Here is an 18778-nt window from a genome sequence, read left to right as displayed (position 1 = left end):
GGTAGACGTTTTTTTCCAGGGAAGACGGAATGCTCCCTATGCTTACAATAAGTGTAGGTACAATCCACCTTTTCGACAGCCTTCTCAGGCTCAACCCCAGCATGCTCGTTCTCGTTAACAGCGTGCGCCCAGACAGGCCCCTGCAGCTCCCCAGCAAAAGCAAGGGACGGGCTTTTGACTGGCTCCAGTTGAGCATAGCCGCTATCAAAGTCTCTGTGCCGGACGATCTGCTGGTCGAAGGGAGGTTAAAATGTTTTCACCAAAGATGGCCTCTCATAAACTCCGATCGGTAGGTTCTTCAAATAGTCCGGCTAGGATACTCCCTCAATTTGATTTCCACACCTCCAAATTGCCCACCAGGAGCTCAGTACTTCAGCTTTCAGCACAGGCAGGTACTTACAAAGGAACTCTCCGCCCTTCTTAGCGCCAGTACGGTCGAGCCCGTTCCACCAGGGCAAGAAGGTCTGGGATTCTATTCCAGGTGCTTCTTTGTGCAAAAGAAAACGGGGGATGCGTCCCATCCTAGATCTAAGGGGCCTGAACCAATACCTGGTCCGAGAGAAGTTCAGGATGCTTTCCCTGGGCACCCTTCTTCCCATGATTCAGAAAAACGACTGGCTATGCTCTCAGGACTTAAAGGATGCTTATACACACATCCCGATACTGCCAGCTCACAGGCAGTATCTTCGATTTCATCTGGGAACTCAGCACTTTCAGTATTGTGTGCTGCCCTTTGGTCTCGCATCTTCGCCCAGGGTGTTTACCAAATGCCTGGCGGTAGTTGCAGCGTCACTGCGCAGACTGGGAGTGCATGTGTTCCCTTATCTCAACGATTGGCTGGTGAAGAACACTTCAGAGGCAGGAGCTTTACAGTCTATGCAGATGACTATTCAACTCCTGGAGCTACTGGGGTTTGTCATAAATTACCCAAAGTCCATCTTCTTCCAGTTCAGAAACTAGAATTCATAGGAGCTCTGCTGGATTCACAGACGGCTCATGCCTATCTTTCAGAGGCGAGGGCGGACAACCTTGTGGCTCTTGTTTCCTTGGCCAGAGCGTCTCAGCAGATCACAGCTCAGTAGATGTTGACTGCTAGGCCATATGGCCTCCACAATCCATGTGACTCCCATGGCCCATCTTCACATGCGATCAGCTCAATGGACCCTAGCTTCCCAGTGGTTTCAGGCTGCAGGGGATCTAGAGGATTCAATCCAGCTACCCACCGACTTTCGCCATTCCCTTCAGTGGTGGACAATTCAATCCAATTTGACATTGGGACGTCCCTTCCAAATTCCACAGCTGCAAAAAGTGCTGACAACAGATGCATCTCTCCTGGGGTGGGGAGTCCATGTAGACAGGCTTCACACTCAAGGAGCTTGGTCCCTTCAGGAGTCAGGTCTTCAGATCAATCTCCTAGAGTTGCGAGCGATCTGGAATGCTCTAAAGGCTTTCAGAGATCGTCTGTCCAATCAAATTATTCAAATTCTGACAGACAATCAGGTTGTCATGTGTACTAAGTCAACAAGCAGGGGGGCACCGGATCTCACCCCCTGTATCAGGAAGCCGTCCAGATGTGGCTATGGGCTCGTGCCCACGGCATGTTTCTCCAAGCCATGTATCTGGCAGGTGTAAACAGTCTGGCCGATAGGTTGAGCAGGATTATGCAACCTCACGAGTGGTCGCTCAACTCGGGCGTGGGGCACTCCCTTGGTGGATCTTTTTGCCACTCAAACCAATCACAAGGTCCCTCAGGTCTGTTCCAGACTTCAGGCCTATGACAGACTAGCGTCGGATGCTTTTCTCCTTCATTGGGGAAAGCATCTTCTGTATGCATGTCCTCATATACCTCTGGTGGGGAAAACTTTGTTGAAACTCAAGCAAGACTGCGGAACCATTATTCTGATCGCTCCTTTTTGGCCTCGTCAGATCTGGATCACTCTTCTTCTGGAGTTGTCCTCTGAAGAACCATGGAGATTGGAGTGTTTTCCAACCCTCATTACTCAGAATGAGGGGACGCTTCTGCATCCCAACCTCCAGTCTCTGGCTCTCATGGCCTGGATGTTGAGGGCGTAGAGTTCGCTTCCTTGGGTCTTTCTGAGGGTGTCTCCCGAGTTTTGCTTGCTTCCAGGAAAGATTCCACTAAGAAGAGTTACTCTTTCAAATGGAGGAGGTTTGCCGTCTGGTGTAACAGCAAGGCCCTAGATCCTCGCTGTTGTCCTACACAGACCCTGCTTGAATACCTTCTACATTTATCAGAGTCTGGTCTCAAGACCAACTCCGTAAGGGTTCACTTTAGTACAATTAGTGCTTATCAACGTGTAGAGGTAAGCCTATCTCTGGACAGCCTTTAGTTGTTCGCTTCATGAGAGGTTTGCTTTTGTCAAAGCCCCCTGTCAAACCTCCACCAGTGTCTTGGGATCTCAACGTCATTCTCACCCAGCTGATGAGACCTCCTTTTGAGCCACTGAGTTTCTGCCATCTGAAGTACTTGACCTGGAAGGTCATTTTCTTGGTGGCAGTTACTTCAGCTCGTAGAGTCAGTGAGCTTCAAGCCTTGGTAGCCCTTGCTCCTTATACTAAGTTTCATCATAATAGAGTAGTTTTTCCGCACGCACCCTAAGTTCTTGCCGAAGGTGGTGTCAGAGTTCCATCTGAACCAGTCAAATTGTCTTGCCAACATTTTTTCCCCGTCCTCATACCCGCCCTGCTGAACGTCAGTTGCATACATTGGACTGCAAGAGAGCATTGGCCTTCTATGTGGAGCGGACAAACCCCTTCAGACAGTCTGCCTAAATGTTTGTTTGTTTGTTTCTTTCGATCCCAACAGAAGGGGAGTTGCTATCGGGAAACGCACCATTTCCAATTGGCTAGCGGATTGCATATCCTTTACTTATGCCCAAGCTGGGCTGACTCTTGAGGGTCATGTCACGGCTCATAATGTTCGAGCCATGGCAGCATCAGTGCCCCACTTGAAGTCAGCCACTATTGAAGAGATTTGCAAGGCTGCAACGTGGTCATCAATCCACACATTCACATCTCACTACTGCCTTCAGCAGGATACCCGACACAACAGTCGGTTTGGGCAGTCAGTGTTGCAGAATCTGTTCAGGGTTTAGAATCCAAGTCCACCCCCCAAAGGCCCATTTTTATTCTGTTCCAGGCTGCACTCTCAGTTAGATGTTTTCTTCGTAGGTCAATCCTTGTTATGTCCTCGCCGTTGCGAGGCCCAATTGACCTTTCTTTGTTGTTTTGAGTGAGCCTGGGTGCTAGGGATACCCCATCAGTAAGAACAAGCAGCCTGCTTGTCCTCGGAGAAAATGAAGATACATACCTGTAGCAGGTATTCTCCGAGGACAGCAGGCTGATTGTTTTCACATACCCGCCCTCCTCCCCTTTGGAGTTGTTTTTCCTTCTTTGCTGGGTTCAGTGGGTTCAGTGAATGTCTGTTAGGTGGTTATGATTAAGTGGTATCACACTCTTGAGGTTTTCTGTTTTTGTTTTCCTTTTTGATTTAGCTCTTCCCAGTTTAGGTAGGCTGTGTGTGATTAATACAGTGCTGACTTTATGGGGTGTATTTTGTTTTTCTTTGTATGAATTTGATAGTTCTGTATTTTCCTTATGCCATTCTTTGAATTGTAAATTTCATAATCTTGAATAAACTAGTCTGTGGGCCTAGGTTTTACTGATATTGCCTAACCTGGAAATAGTAAAGGGCATGACTTTGTAGCTACTTTAATTTGAGTAATTATTGTTGTATTTCTCATTTGTTTTCTGTGGTATCCAGACACAACAATTTTAATAAGCATATGTTTTCTGGTAATCATAATATATAATGGGCTAGCTGTTCATTTGACAGAACACTGTTTACTGGTGGCAGTAGTACTTGCCTTTCTCTTTTGTTTGAATCAGCTTTTAAAGCAAGGACTTAATGCTACAGTGGATAGTAATCCAAAGGTTTGAAATGTAAAGCATGGTTTGAGTATACCCCGTTCAGTGTGTGTAAAAATACTTTTATTGCTAGGAAAAGTTAGGTGGATTTAGGTAAAGGAAATAAGGCACATGGTGTGATTTAATAAAATAATCAATGTGTGCATCTACTTTGCATCAGCTCCAAAGCAGATACAAAGTATGTGGGTACAAAAGTGCCTGTGATGTGATTTTTTTTTTTCCAAAAGAAAGCCTCCTATGGTATTTCCCTTTGCAAATTTGCTTTCAGGCTTATACCAACAGGCTTGCAAGCACCTTGTATATTTTTGATCACTATCTTGTTGCACTTTGCTAGAGCAAACAGAGAAGAAATGGGGAAACAGTGATTCCTACTTCTGTCCAACAGGTTGAAACAGACTTAGAGGCTCATTTTCAAAGCACATAGACTTATAAGGTTACGTGGAGGGGCATAATCGAAAGGGGCGCCCAAGTTTTCCTGAGAACATCCTCGCAGGACGTCCCAGCGAAGGGGCAGGGAAACTCATATTATCAAAACAAGATGGGTGTCCATCTTTCGTTTCGATAATACTGTCGGGGACGCCCAAATCTTGAGATTTAGGTTGTCCCTAGAGATGGTCGTCCACGATTTTCGACAATAATGGAAACCAAGGACGCCCATCTCAGAAACGACCAAATTCAAGCCATTTGGTCATGGGAGGAGCCAGCATTCGTAGTGCATTGGTCTCCCTGACATGACAGGACACCAACCGGGCACCCTAGGGGGCACTGCAGTGGACTTCAGAAATTGCTCCCAGGTGCATAACTCCCTTACCTTGTGTGCTGAGTTCCCCAACCCCCCCCCCAAAACCGACTCCCACAACTGTACACCACTACCATAGCCCTAAGGGGTGAAGGGGGCACCTACATGTGGGTACAGTGAGTTTGTGGTGGGTTTTGAAGGGCTCACATTTACCACCACAAGTGTAACAGGTAGGGGGGGGGAATGGGCCTGGGTCCGCCTGCCTGAAGTGCACTGCACCCACTAAAACTGCTCTAGGGACCTGCATGGAGCTGGGTATGACATTTGAGTCTGGCATAGAGGCTGGCAAGAAATATTTTAATAGGTTTTTTTTTAGGGTGGGAGGGGGTTAGTGACCACTGGGGAAGTAAGGGGAGGTCATCTCCGATTCCCTCTGGTGGTCATCTGGTCAGTTCGGGCACCTTTTTGCAGCTTGGTTGTAACAAAAAATGGACCAAGTAAAGTCGCCTAAGTGCTCGTCAGGGATGCCCTTCTTTTTTCCGTTATCGGTCGAGGACGCCCATGTGTTAGGCTCGCCCCAGTCCCGCCTTCGCTATTCTTTCAACACGCCCCTGTGAACTTTCGTCATCCCCGCGACAGAAAGCAGTTGAGGACTCCCAAAATCTGCTTTCGATTATGCCGATTTGGGCGACCCTGGGAGAAGGACGCCTATCTCCCGATTTGTGTCGAAAGATGGGTGCCCTTCTCTTTTGAAAATAAGCCTGATAGTTATTTATTCAATTTCATGTTTTTCATAATTATAGACAGGAGTGAATTCTTAGCAAAATGCATTCAGATGGATAGTACTATATTGGTAGAATGTGGGAACTGTGATTTCAAAACATTCTTATTGTACTGTGATGGTGATATTTTGTTTGCAGACTGCCCTCTTGCTCAGGTACAGGATGAAAGTGAAGAGGCTAGATCAGCTGCAGCTCTTTGTAAAGAAGTGTCCCAGTACACCAGCGGGTAAATAATACTCAACCTATAATACAATGGCATCAAGAGAAGGAAAGTGTTTTTTGCATAAAATATGCTTAATGTTACTGAATTGGGACCCAAGAATAAGTCTGCAGATCTATTTAGTTACTGTTCAAGTGCAGAGCCATGTGCAGGATTTCTTGACTGATGCTGCATCTTTATTGGGGAAAGTATAGATTGTGCAGGTCTTTTTCTGCCGTCATCTACTATGTTACTATGTATGTATGTTCAAAGAATATGATATGGTACTAAACACAGTACCTAGCGTGGACTGGAGACACAGAAGCACATAGAAAATGAATGAATTGACTCAAATGTGAAGTTTGCAAGCAATAACATTATCACATCTACAATTTTGTGGCTCTTCATTTGCTCAGCATTCGTAAGCGCACACAGTCTGTTTACTCAAGTATGATCATTTTGATGTAGCGTCCAGGGCCACTGCTCAGGGTATAGTGATGCGCAGACTCTCATGTCTGCGTGCCTCTGACCTGGAGAATAGGGTCCACCAGCAGATTGTGGATGCTCCTTGTCGGGGGGATAATATTTTTGGTGAGTGTGTCGAACAGGTGGTAGAACAGCTCCACCAGCGGGACACCGCATTCGACAAGCTCTCCCACGGGACGCTTTCAGCATCTACCTCAACAGGTAGACGTTTTTATGGGGGAAGGAGGAATGCTCCTTATGCTTATAGTAAGCGTAGGTACAATCCACCTACCCACCAGCCTGCTCAGGCTAAGCCCCAGCGCGCTCGTTCGCGTCAACAGCGTGCGCCTCATGCCCCTGCAGCTCCCCAGCAAAAGCAATGGACGGGCTTTTCACTGGCTCCAGATAAGCATAGACGAGATAAAAAGTGTCTGTGCCAGACGATCTGCTGGTCAGAGGGAGGTTAAAGTTTTTTCACCAAAAGTAGCCTCTTATAACCTCCGACCAGTGGGTTCTCCAAATAGTCCGGCTAGGATACGCCCTCAATTTGGCCTCCAAACCTCCAAATTGTCCTCCGGGAGCTCAGTCTTTCAGCTTCTAGCACAAGCAGGTACTTGCAGAGGAACTCTCCGCCCTTCTCAGCGCCAATGCGGTCGAGCCCATGCCACCGGGGCAGGAAGGGCTGGGATTCTATTCCAGGTACTTTCTTGTGGAAAAGAAAACAGCGGGGATGCGTCCCATCCTAGACCTAAGGCCCTGAACAAATATCTGGTCCGAGAGAAGTTCAGGATGGTTTCCCTGGGCACCCTTCTTCCTATGATTCAGAAAAACAATTGGCTATGCTCTCTGGACTTAAAGGATGCTTATACTCACATCCCGATACTGCCAGCTCACAGACAGTATCTTCGATTCCGTCTGGGGACACGGCGCTTTCTGTACTGTGTGCTTCCATTTGGTCTTGCCTCTGCACCCAGAGTGTTCACGAAATGCTTGGCGGTAGTGGCGGCGTCTTTACGCAGACTGGGAGTGCATGTGTTCCCTTATCTCAATGATTGGCTGGTAAAGAACAGTCCATGCAGGTGACTATTCAACTCCTGGTGCTACTAGGGTTTGTGGTAAATTATCCAAAGTCCCACCTTCTCCCAGTCCAAAGACTAGAATTCATAGGAGCTCTGTTGGACTCCCAGACTGCTCATGCCTACCTCCCCGAGGTCAGGACAGACAATCTGCTGTCCTTGGTCTCATGGGTATGAGCGTCTCAGCGGATCACAGCTCGGCAGATGTTGAGATTGCTCGGCCACATGGCCTCCACAGTTCACGTGACTCCCATAGCCCGTTTATACATGAGATCAGCTCAATGGACCCTAGCTTCCCAGTGGTTTCAAGCTGCGGGGGATCTGGAAGACGTGATCCAGTTGTCCACAGTTTTTCTCCAATCCCTTCATTGGTGAATGATTCGCTCCAATTTGATCTTTGGACGTCCTTTTCAAATTCCTCAGCCGCAAAAAGTGCTGACTACGGATGCGTCTCTCCTGGGGTGGGGAGCTCATGTCGATGGGCTTCACACCCAGGGATGTTGGTCCCTCCAGGAGACAGGTTTCCAGATCAACCTCCTGGAGTTACGAGCAGTCTGGAACGCGCTAAAGGCTTTCAGAGATCGGCTATCCAACCAAATTATCCAAATTCAGGCAGACAATCAGGTTGCCATGTATTACATCAACAAGCCCCCTGTGTCAGGAAGCCGTCAGGATGTGGCTTTGGGCTTGCCGCCATGGCATGTTTCTTCAAGCCACACACCTGGCTGGCGTAAACAACAGTCTGGCCGACAGATTGAGCAGGATAATGCAACCTCACGAGTGGTCTCTCAACTCGAGAGTCGTTCGCAAGATCTTTCAAGCGTGGGGCACCCCCTTGGTAGATCTTTTTGCTACTCAAACCAATCACAAGGTCCCTCAGGTCTGCTCCAGACTTCAGGCCTATGACAGACTAGCGTCGGATGCTTTTCTCCTTCATTGGTGAAAGCATCTTCTGTATGCATGTCTTCTCATACCTCTGGTGGGGAAAACTTTGTTGAAACTCCAGCAGGACCGTGGAACCATGATTCTGATCGCTCCATTCTGGCCGCGACAGATCTGGTTCCCTCTTCTTCCGGAGTTGTCCTCCGAAGAACCGTGCAGATTGGAGTGTTTTCCAACACTCAGAACGAGGGGGCACTTCTGCATCCCAACCTCCAGTCCCTGGCTCTCATGGCCTGGATGTTGAGAGCGTAGACTTTGCCTCCTTGGGTCTTTCTGAGGGTGTCTCATGAGTCTTGCTTGCTTCCAGGAAAGATTCCACGAAGAGGTGTTATGCTTCCAAGTGGAAGAGTTTTGCCGTCTGGTGTGATAGCCAGGCCCTAGATCCTCGCTGTTGTCCTACACAGACCCTGCTTGAATACCTTCTGCACTTGTCTGAGGCTGGTCTTAAGACCAACTCTGTAAGAGTTCATCTTAGCGCAATTAGTGCTTTTCATTACCGTGTAGCGGATAAGCCTATCTCGGGACAGCCTTTAGTTGTTCGCATCATGAGAGATTGCTTTGGTCAAAGCCCCCTATCAAGCCTCCTACTGTGTCTTGGGATCTCAATATCATTCTCACCCAGCTGATGAAACCTCCTTTTGAGCCACTGAATTCTTGCCATCTGAAGTACTTGACCTGGAAGGTCATTTTCTTGGTGGCAGTCACATCAGCTCGTCGAGTCAGTGAGCTTCAAGCCTTGGTAGCTCATGCTCCTTATACTAAATTTCATCATAACAGAGTAGTCCTCCGCACTCACCCTAAGTTTTAGAACTTTTATAGAAGGTGATGTCGGAGTTCCATCTTAATCAGTCAATTGTCTTGCCAACATTTTTCCCCGTCCTCATACCTGCCCTGCTGAACGTCAGTTGCACACATTATTGGACTGCAAGAGAGCATTGGCCTTCTATCTGGAGCGGACAAGCCCACACAGACAGTCCGCTCAATTGTTTGTTTCTTTTGACCCCAATAGAAGGGGAGTGGCTGTCGGGAAACGCACCATCTCAAATTGGCTAGCAGATTGCATTTCCTTCACTTATGTCCAAGCTGGGCTGACTCTTGAGGACCTTGTCACGGCTCATAGTGTTAGAGCCATGGCAGCGTCAGTGGCCCACTTGAAGTCAGCCACTATTGAAGAGATTTGCAAGGCTGCGACGTGGTCTTCAGTCCACACATTCACATCTCATTACTGCCTCCAGCAGGATACCCGATGTGACAGTCGGTTTGGGCAGTCGGTGCTGCAGAATCTGTTTGGGGTTTAGAATCCAACTCCACCCCCCTAGGCTCATTTTTATTCTGTTCCAGGCTGCACTCTCAGTTAGTTGTTGTTGTTTAGGTCAATCTCAGTTATGTCCTCGCTGTTACGAGGCCCAATTGACCAATGTTTGTTATTTTGAGTGAGCCTGAGGGCTAGGGATACCCCAATTGTGAGAACAAGCAGTCTGCTTGTCCTCGGAGAAAGCGAAAGCTACATAACTGTAGAGGGTATTCTCCGAGGACAGCAGGCTGATTGTTCTCACCTACCCGTCCACCTCCCTTTTGGAGTTGTGTCTTCCCTGGTCTTTTGCTTTCTATCTGACTAGCGGGCATGCTCACGTTCGGGCGGGAAGACAGTCGCGCATGCGTGAGAGCTAGCAAACTTTGTTGCTAGGAAGATCTTCCGATCCTGGGGGCTGCCTTGGACATCACCCAATTGTGAGAACAATCAGCCTGCTGTCCTCGGAGAATACCCTCTACAGGTATGTAGCTTTCGCTATATCACGGATGACTGACATTTTATGCGTGCATAAGAAGTTTTACTGCTGGTTTACCTCTAGTATATTTATAAAGGTGTGTGCCTTTATAAAATAGGCACTTCTCCACCTGCAAACCTAGGAAACGTGTTATAAAATTATGTGCCTTGTTTCTCCATTTATCCTGCTCCACTTTGGCAGAAAGAGGACTGAGAGGGGTGGTCACTGTTGCTGTAGTCTTGCTCCACCATTCATCCTGTGCTCCTGTCTGGTGGCAGAAATGGTACTGCTGTTCCTCTGTCTTCTGTGCATCTCCTTCAGCTGGAAGGAAGGGCGGCACAACCTAGACTATCTGTCCAGCCCCTTCCCCCAAGTGATAGTTTCTTCGAGGACAAGCAGGCCGTTATATTCTGGGTGACATCATCCGATGGAGCATAGTGCGAATGATGATTAATGAGATTGACTTAGATCTTTCAAGCAGTGTCCACAACACACTGGTGCCTTCCCACCCAATGTGCAAGCTCGGGTTCCTCAGACTTCTTTTCCATGGAGCAGGGAGGACGTGTCACCATGTTCTCCTTTGAGTGCGTATTTTCTCTCTCGTTCGCAGTACTTTCCCATGCGTGTATTTTTGTCCTTTTCCAGTATTTTTCATTTTTTTCTTGATTTTATTTTCTTTCCCTTTCATATTACTACGTTTTTGGGTTTTTTTCAACTCGTTTTCTTTCTTTTTTGTGATTTGCTAGGACCGTTTAGGCTGGAGCATAGTCTACAATTTGAATTTCTCGATGTCCCAGAAGACCCCTAGTGTCTTCAAAAAGTGCACCCAATGTAATCGGATAATTTCAGCGTGAGACCTGCAGCCTTTGTGCATTGGGTGCCTTGAGCCTAACTCTTGTTTTCTGTGTTTGAAAATGCAGGTCCAAAAGGGGAGACTTCAGCTCCTCGAACACCTGTGCATCGACCTCGATGACTGCCAAGACTTCAGTGTCCACTGGGAGCGCAACACCATTCAATGTCTGCACCAAAGGACCGCGATCCTGAGCATCAGGGGAAGCCCAAGAAGCATAAGCATGGGTCCTCAACACACTGTACCGGGAGCACCAAGGCATTGACATCCCTGGTACCCACAAAATGCCAGCACCAGAAGGAGTGCTCCCCCTCTTTGGAAGATGTACCAGTGTACAACTCTCTGGGCAGACAGGTCCCTGCTACCAGTTAAGCACCAATGCCTTCTCAGGCTGCCTGTCTCCCGGCTCTCCAATGCTTACCTTCAATGAGCGGTTGTGAGCCATGGTCAGGGAGGAGCTGGTGCAAATGCTGCAACTGCAAATTGCTCAGCTATCAAGGACTATTGTGCCAGCTGCGAATCAGCCCCAGCATCTTCCTGAGGCTCCATCCATGCCTATGCAGAGTTTCCCAACACTGGCACCTCGAAAAGTGTCGACATGGACATATTACAGTTCCACTGTCGACATCAGGGGAGGAGACTTCCCCAGAGTCCGAGGGTAGGACTGTACCTCAGCACTCTTCAGGGCATGGACACATTTCTGCCAAGGTGAGGCAGCACACTCAACTCTGCCTGGTTTGAGGATGGTGAGGAGTCTGAATGGGACTGTTTATGGGAATCAATAATGGATCCTCATTATTTTTTGGAGGAGTCATCTTATTGGAGATCTTCTGATCCCTCCCCATCTCAAGAGAGATGTAAATATCCACCTGAGGGTCACTTTCACCGATTTTTGTCAGGGAGATGGCTTCTGCCATCCCATTTAAGTTAGAAACTGAGGAACAGCCCAGGGCAGAAATAGTAATTGTCCTGGGTCTACGAGTCTCCTCCTAAGGAAGGTTCATGTTATCATTGCACCCTATCCTTAAAGATGCCCTGACGAAGAACTGGGAAATTTCCTTTCTCAGTGCTGGTCACACCCAACGAGGTGGATACACAATATCGTCTCCAAAAGATTTCCTGATTCAAAAGGGATCAACTACCACACCATTCTCTGGTAGTCAAATCTGCCTTCAAACGAACTAGCAGCCCCAGGACTCATATGTCGGTACCACCAGGTAGAGAGGCTCAGACATTAGACTCATTGGGAGGAAAGCTTTTCAGGCCTCAATACTAATTGCCGCCATCCAGTCGTACCAGCTCTACATGAGCCTTAAATTGCAGTCTTTGGTCCACAATACACTAAATCTTGTGAATTCTGGCCCATAGGAGCAGGCCTCAGAACTTTGCCAGTTGGTCAGAAAGCAGCTGGCGTGTAGAAATTCTCCGAGGACAAGCAGGCTGCTTGTTCTCACGATTGGGACGATGCCCGTGGCGGCCCAGGAGACCGGGAAATTATTCCAAGCAAAAATGAAAAAAGTCTCTGAAAAACGCTCCGTCATGTGGGCAGAGCACACCGCGCATGCGTGAATGACTTTCCGCTCGCGGGACAAGCGGGACGCCTTCAGTTTCGTTTTTTCTGCGACTGAGGTGACACGCAGTTTTTTCTTCGCTGTTACCTTTGGCCCAGGAGATTTTTGACGAGACCACTTTCTCTATTTCAGTTTCTTTTCAAAATTATTTTCATTGAATATTTTTGTTTAGTCACTGAGTTTTTCTTTCTTTTCGTCGCGGCCCTCTTTTAGGCCACGCGGTCGGGCTTTGTATTCCCTTTTTGTGCCTTTTTTCTTTGGCAATATTGAGTCATTTAATTTCGTAGCCGCCGTTTTCCCATCCATGTCATTGAAGACACCCAGCAGCTTCAAGTGTTGTACTTGGTGCAACCGGACCATCTCGGGTACCGACCCCCACACATGGTGTCTCCAGTGCCTTGGGCCCAATCATCTACCAGCTGCTTGTAAGCTGTGTCCTTTAATGAAAAAACAGACCCAAGTGTCTCAGGAGGCTCAACAGGAAAAACGTTTTGAGGATCGGTCTGGTCCTTCGACATCAGCATCGACATCGGTACCAACGTTGTCGACGTCGAGGGAAGCATCGACTTTTAGAGTGCAGGTAATGGCTGGGAGCAGCGAGGCATCGAGAGGGTCTCCACCTATCTCGAGGCCTACTGCTATGCAGGCCCCCCGGGACCGACCTTCGTCGGACCCGGCCTCAAGGAGGCATGAGGATTCCACGTCCTCTTCTTTGGTACCGAGGAGTCTCGATGGGCGTCAAGTGAAGGCTAAGAATTACCGTCATCATTCTCCTTCCATGTGCGATACCGAGAGCTTCGGGGAGCCGAGGGATTCGGCACCCGAGAAGTGTCTGCGCCGGGAGGACCGGTCACCCTGTATACAGGAGGTGCCGATGCGTCGGTCTTCTGGCAACCTGGTACCCTCAGATTCTGTCACCGGCTCTGACCCCCCAACCTTTTCCGATGGAAGCTCTCGACGAGCGTATCAGGGCCCTTCTTCCAGAGCTTCTGGAGGGACTGCTGCACCAGTCTACTTTGGTGCCAGGGGTGCTTGCGCCTTCTGCATCGACTGTGGAAGCGGCATCTGGTCCTTTGCCTGTGGTGAGATCCCCGTCCTCGGTGCCGCTTGCAGCGTCGGCTGCCACCCGGGTCGATTCAACGTCGGCAGAGGAAGCTTCGCCACAGTCCAGGCAGGGGCCAATTTCTCGACATCCCCTTCGAGGTCGTTGTTCCTCGACGTCGAGACAGGCTCGGGTTCGGGCTGCTCTTAGAGAGCTTTTGTCCAATACCAATGATCAGCACTCGTGGGAGGAAGAGGAAGATCCCAGATACTTTTCTGAAGAAGAGTCTTATTGGGTCCCCTCTGATCCTACTCCTCCAATTGAAAGAAGGTTGTCTCCACCTGAGAGTCTTCCTTTTTCCTCCTTTGTTTGGGAAATGTCTAAGGACATTCCCTTCCCTGTGGAGGTTGTGGATGAGCCCAGGGCCGAGATGCTCGAGGTCTTGGATTATCCTTCTCCACCTACAGAGGTTGCAACGGCTCCCTTGCATAACACACTCAGGGAAGTTCTTATGCGAAACTGGTCGTTCCCTCTTTCTAATCCAGTGGCCCCCAAGAAAGCTGAGTCCCAGTACAGAGTCCATGGAGAGCTGGTAATGGTGAAGTCTCAACTGCCTCACGATTCCATGGTGGTGGATTCTGCTCTCAGAAGAACCAAGAGTACTAGGGAATATGCCTCGGCGCCCCCAGGCAGAGAGTCTTGGACCTTGGATTCTTTGGTGTGAAAGACATATCAGCCAAGATTCAAACGTACCAGCTCTACACAAGCATCCACTTGCGGAACTCGGTGAGGCAACTGTCCAGTTTGGTCGAAGCACTCCCTCCGGAGCTCACCAAACCTTTTCTCCAGGTGGTCAGGCAGCAGAAGGCGTGTTGTAAATTCCTGGCCAGGGGTACTTACGACACTTTTGATGTGGCATCCCGAGTAGCTGCTCAAGGTATAGTGTTCCGCAGACTCTCATGGCTGCGTGTCTCTGACCTGGATCATAAGACCCAGCAGCGAATGGCGGGTGTTCCTTGCCGGGGGGATAACCTTTTTGGCAAAAAAAGTAGAGGACATGGTCAATCAGATCAAGAAGCACCATGATGCTATGGATTCTCTCTCCCGCCGGGCATCTTCTGCTACTACCTCCTCATCTAGGAGGTTTTTTGGAGGTAAGAGGAGTGCTCCCTATTCCTACAATAGGCGTAGGTACACTCCTGGTTCTCAGCAGCCTGTCCAGGCTCAGTCCCAGCATGCTCGTTCTCCCCAGCAAAAGCAAGGGACAGGCTGTTGACTGGCTCCAGTGCAGCATAGTCCCAGAAAAAGTGTCCGTGCTGGACGACTTGCCAGTCGGAGGGAGATTGATATTTTTTCTCCAAAGGTGGCCTCTCTTAACCTCCGATTGGTGGGTTCTTCAAATAGTCCGGTCGGGATACACCCTCAATCGGAAATCCAAGCCTCCGAATTGCCCACCAGGAGCTCATTCTTACAGCTCCCAGCACAAGCAGGTACTTGCAGAGGAACTCTCCACCCTTCTAAAGGCCAATGCAATCAAACCCGTTCCACCAGGGGAAGAAGGGCTGGGATTCTATTCCAGGTACTTCCTTGTACAAAAGAAAACAGGGGGGATACGTCCCATCCTAGACCTAAGGGCCCTGATCAAATTCCTAGTCCGAGAAAAGTTCAGGATGGTTTCCCTCGACACCCTCCTTCCCATGATTCAGGAAAACGATTGGCTATGCTGTCTGGACTTAAAGGATGCCTATACCCACATCTCAATACTCCCAGCTCACAGGAAGTATCTTCGATTTTGGTTCGGAACTCAGCACTTTCAGTACTTTGTACTGCCCTTTGTCCTCGCGTCTGCGCCCAGGGTTTTCACAAAGTGCCTGGCAGTTGTCCCAGCATCGCTATGCAGACTGGGAGTGCATGTGTTCCCTTATCTTGACGATTGGTTGGTGAACAGCACCTCAGAGGCAGGCGCTCTACAGTCCATGCGGATGACTATTGGGGTGCTAGAACTACTGGGGTTTGTGATCAATTATCCCAAGTCCCATCTTGACCCGGTTCAAAAATTGGAGGTCATTGGAGATCTGTTGGACACACGAACGTCGAGCTTATCTTCTCCCGGCAAGGGCAGACAATCTCCTGGCCCTAGTGTCCATGGCTCGAGCATCTCATTAGATCGCAGCTCGGCAGATGTTGAGACTCTTAGGACACATGGCTTCCACAGTTCATGTAACTCCCATGGCACGCCTACATATGAGATCAGCTCAATGGACTCTAGCTTCCCACTGGTGCCAGGCCACAGGGGATCTAGAGGATGTTATCCATCTCTCCACCGACATTTGCAGTTCCCTTCAGTGGTAGACCGTTCAATCCAATTTGACCTTGGCACATCCATTCCAAATTCCTCAACCACAAAAAGTGTTGATGATGGATGCATCCCTTCTGGGGTGGGGAGCTCATGTAGATGGACTTCACACTCAAGGAGCCTGGTCCTTTCAGGAAAATGGTCTTCAGGTCAACCTCCTGGAATTATGAGCGATCTGGAACGCTCTAAAGGCTTTCAGAGACCGGCTGTCCAACTAAACCATTCTGATTCAGACAGACAGTGAGGTTGCTATGTATTACACTAACAAGCAGGGGGGCACCAGATCTCGCCCTCTGTGTCAGGAAGCTATCCGGATGTGGCTTTTTGCGCACCGTCATGGCATGTTTCTTCAAGCCACGTATCTGGCAGGCGTAAACAACAGTCTGTCCGACAGGTTGACCAGGATCATGCAACTTCACGAGTGGTCGCTCAACATGGGCTTTGTCCACAAGATCTTCCAAGTGTGGGGCACCCCCTCGGTGGATCTTTTTGCCACTCAGATTAACCACAAAGTCCCTCAATTCTGTTCAAGACTTCAGGCCCACGACAAACTAGCGTCAGATGCCTTTCTCCTGCATTGGGGGCAGGCCTTCTGTATGCGTATCCTCCCATACCTCTAGTAGGGAAGACTCTGCTGAAACTCAAGCAAGACCGCGGAACAATAATCTTGGTTGCTCCCTTCTGGCCTCGTCAGATCTGGTTTCCTCTTCTTCTGGAGTTGTCCTCCGAAGAACCGTGGAGATTGGAGTGTTTTCCAACCCTCATCACTCAGAACGAGCGCTTCTGCATCTCAACCTCCAGTCTCTGGCTCTCACGGCCTGGATGTTGAGAGCCTAGAAGTTGCCTCCTTGGGTCTTTCAGAGGGTGTCTCCCTAGCCTTGCTTGCTTCCAGAAACGGTTCCACGAAATAGTGTTACTCTTTCAAATGGAGGAGACAGCAAGGCCCTAGATACTTTTTCTTGTCCTACAAGGACCCTGCTTGAATACCTTCTACACTTATCAGAGTCTGGTCTCAAGACCAACTCCGTAAGAGTTCACCTTAGTGCGATTAGTGCCTATCATCGCCGTGTAGAGGGTAGGCCTATCTCTGGACAGCCTTTAGTTGTTCATTTCATGAGAGGTTTGCTTTTGTCAAAGCCCCCTGTCAAACCTCCACCAGTGTCATGGGATCTCAACGTCGTTCTCACCCAGCTGATGAAAGCTCCTTTTGAGCCACTGAATTCCTGCCATCTGAAGTACTTGAGCTGGAAGGTCATTTTCTTGGTGGATGTTACTTCAGCTCATAGAGTCAGTGAGCTCCAAGCCCTGTGTCACGTCTGTGGCCGTGACCACCCTCAGACTTACCTTGTTCCTGGGGGTCAGCTTCCTAGCTGGCTCCTGTTTCTTCTGTCTGTCCTTTCTGAGCTAGCTCTGGCTCTCTGTGCTGGCTGCATCCAGCAGCATGACACTAATTGCCTCACTATACTGCACCTGTGGGGGTTGCCTGGGTTAGCTCTCTCTCTCTCTCTCTGTGTGCTGGCTGCTTCCAGCATGACTCTAATTGCTTCACTACACTACACCTGGGTGTGGGAAGCCTCTCGGTGTTTCACTGTGCTTTCTGCCTGCTCTGTGGTTTGTGCCTGAACAGCCTCCGTAGTGCTTAGAGATTGCTGCAGCTGTGCCTTTGGTGTTGAAGGGCTTTATTAAGCACTTAGAGACTGCAGCCTTGGCCTTTGCATTGCCAATGCCTCCACAGTGCCTTAGGTCCCGAGGTTAGTGTGCTGTTTGCACAGTTATCTTTCCTTGTCTTTTTTTGTGGGCTTCCAGGCCTTCTGCTTTGCGAGTTACTATCACCGGTGGGCCTTGCCTTCTGGCCCTTCTGTGTTTATTGCTCTGTGGGCCTTCTGGCCCTTCTGTGTTTATTGCTCTGTGGGCTTTCAGCCTTTCTGTGTTTATTATTCTCTGTGGGCTTCTAGCCTTTCTGTTATCCCTGTGCAGTGGTGCTGCTCCCTGTCTGAGGGTGGTTAGCGGCTGATGCTGCAGCCATTTCTCTCCTTTCTATCCATTAGCTACTGTAGCTCCAGTCTAACCCTTCCTCTGGCAAGCGTATCTGTCATTCCCATTCCCTTGAGCTTAGCTGGTGTGTAGCTCCTGTGTCCTCTTCCCTGCCTGTCTGCCTTGCTTTAGCCTAGGTACCTGGGAGTCCGCTGGATCCTGACTCCGGTTGTTCCTGTTGCTGGTTCCTATTCTGGTTTTTCTGTAAGCCCTACCGGCTGCTCGAACCTGAGGGCTCAACCCTCGGGAAAGGCAGCTAAGCGTAGGTGAAGCCTACTCCAGTGTGTTCCGGTCCGGCGCGTTCCAGTCCCGAGTGTTCCAGTGCAGGACTCCAGTCCGGGGTTCCAGTCCAGCCTTGTCTCTTCTCTGCTCCGAAGGTGATCTTGCCTGCCACTGCCGCTCCTCGGCCGTGGTCCAAGGACTCACGTACCCAGGGTTCCCGGGGAAGAAGCCTGACAGAATGCCAAGGTCCTCGAGAACACGACACCCTGGTAGTGCATGCAACTTATATCAAGTTTCATCATAACAGAGTAGACCTCCACACTCACCCTAAGTTCTTGCCGAAGGTGGTGTCGGAGTTCCATCTGAACCAGTCAATTGTCTTGCCGACATTTTTTCCCCGTCCACATACCCGCCCTGGTGAAGACAAGTTGCACACCTTGGACTGTAAGAGAGCTTTGGCCTTTTACGTGGAGCGGACAAAGCCCTATAGACAGTCCGCCCAGTTGTTTATTTCTTTTGATCCCAGCAGGAGGGGAGTTGCCATCGGAAAATGCATAATCTCTAACGGATTGCATATCCTTATGCCCAAGCTGGGCTGACTCTGGAGGGCCATGTCAGGGCCATGGCTGCGTCAGTGGCTCATTTGAAGTCAGCTTCTATTGAAGAGATTTGCAATGCTGCAACGTTGTCATCGGTCCACACATTCACATCTCACTACTGCCTTCAGCAGGATGCTTGACATGACAGTCGGTTTGGGCAGTCGGTGCTGCAGAATCTGTTTGA

At 49.3% G+C, this 18778-nt stretch overlaps 1 protein-coding gene across 1 annotated transcript in view; it reads left to right on the top strand.

Moving 5' to 3' along the window:
- Positions 1-18778, top strand: part of UBR1 (ubiquitin protein ligase E3 component n-recognin 1) — a 718041-nt gene that overhangs the window by 605946 nt on the left and 93317 nt on the right. The window contains exon 41 of the mRNA XM_030215524.1: positions 5608-5695. Within this exon, the coding sequence (XP_030071384.1) occupies positions 5608-5695 (88 nt within the window). The remainder of the gene's footprint in view (positions 1-5607; positions 5696-18778) is intronic.

The sequence above is a fragment of the Microcaecilia unicolor genome, chromosome 9 (genome assembly GCF_901765095.1).
Source record: "Microcaecilia unicolor chromosome 9, aMicUni1.1, whole genome shotgun sequence".
Taxonomy (NCBI): Eukaryota; Metazoa; Chordata; class Amphibia; order Gymnophiona; family Siphonopidae; genus Microcaecilia; species Microcaecilia unicolor.
This window is presented reverse-complemented; position numbering and strand designations above follow the sequence as displayed.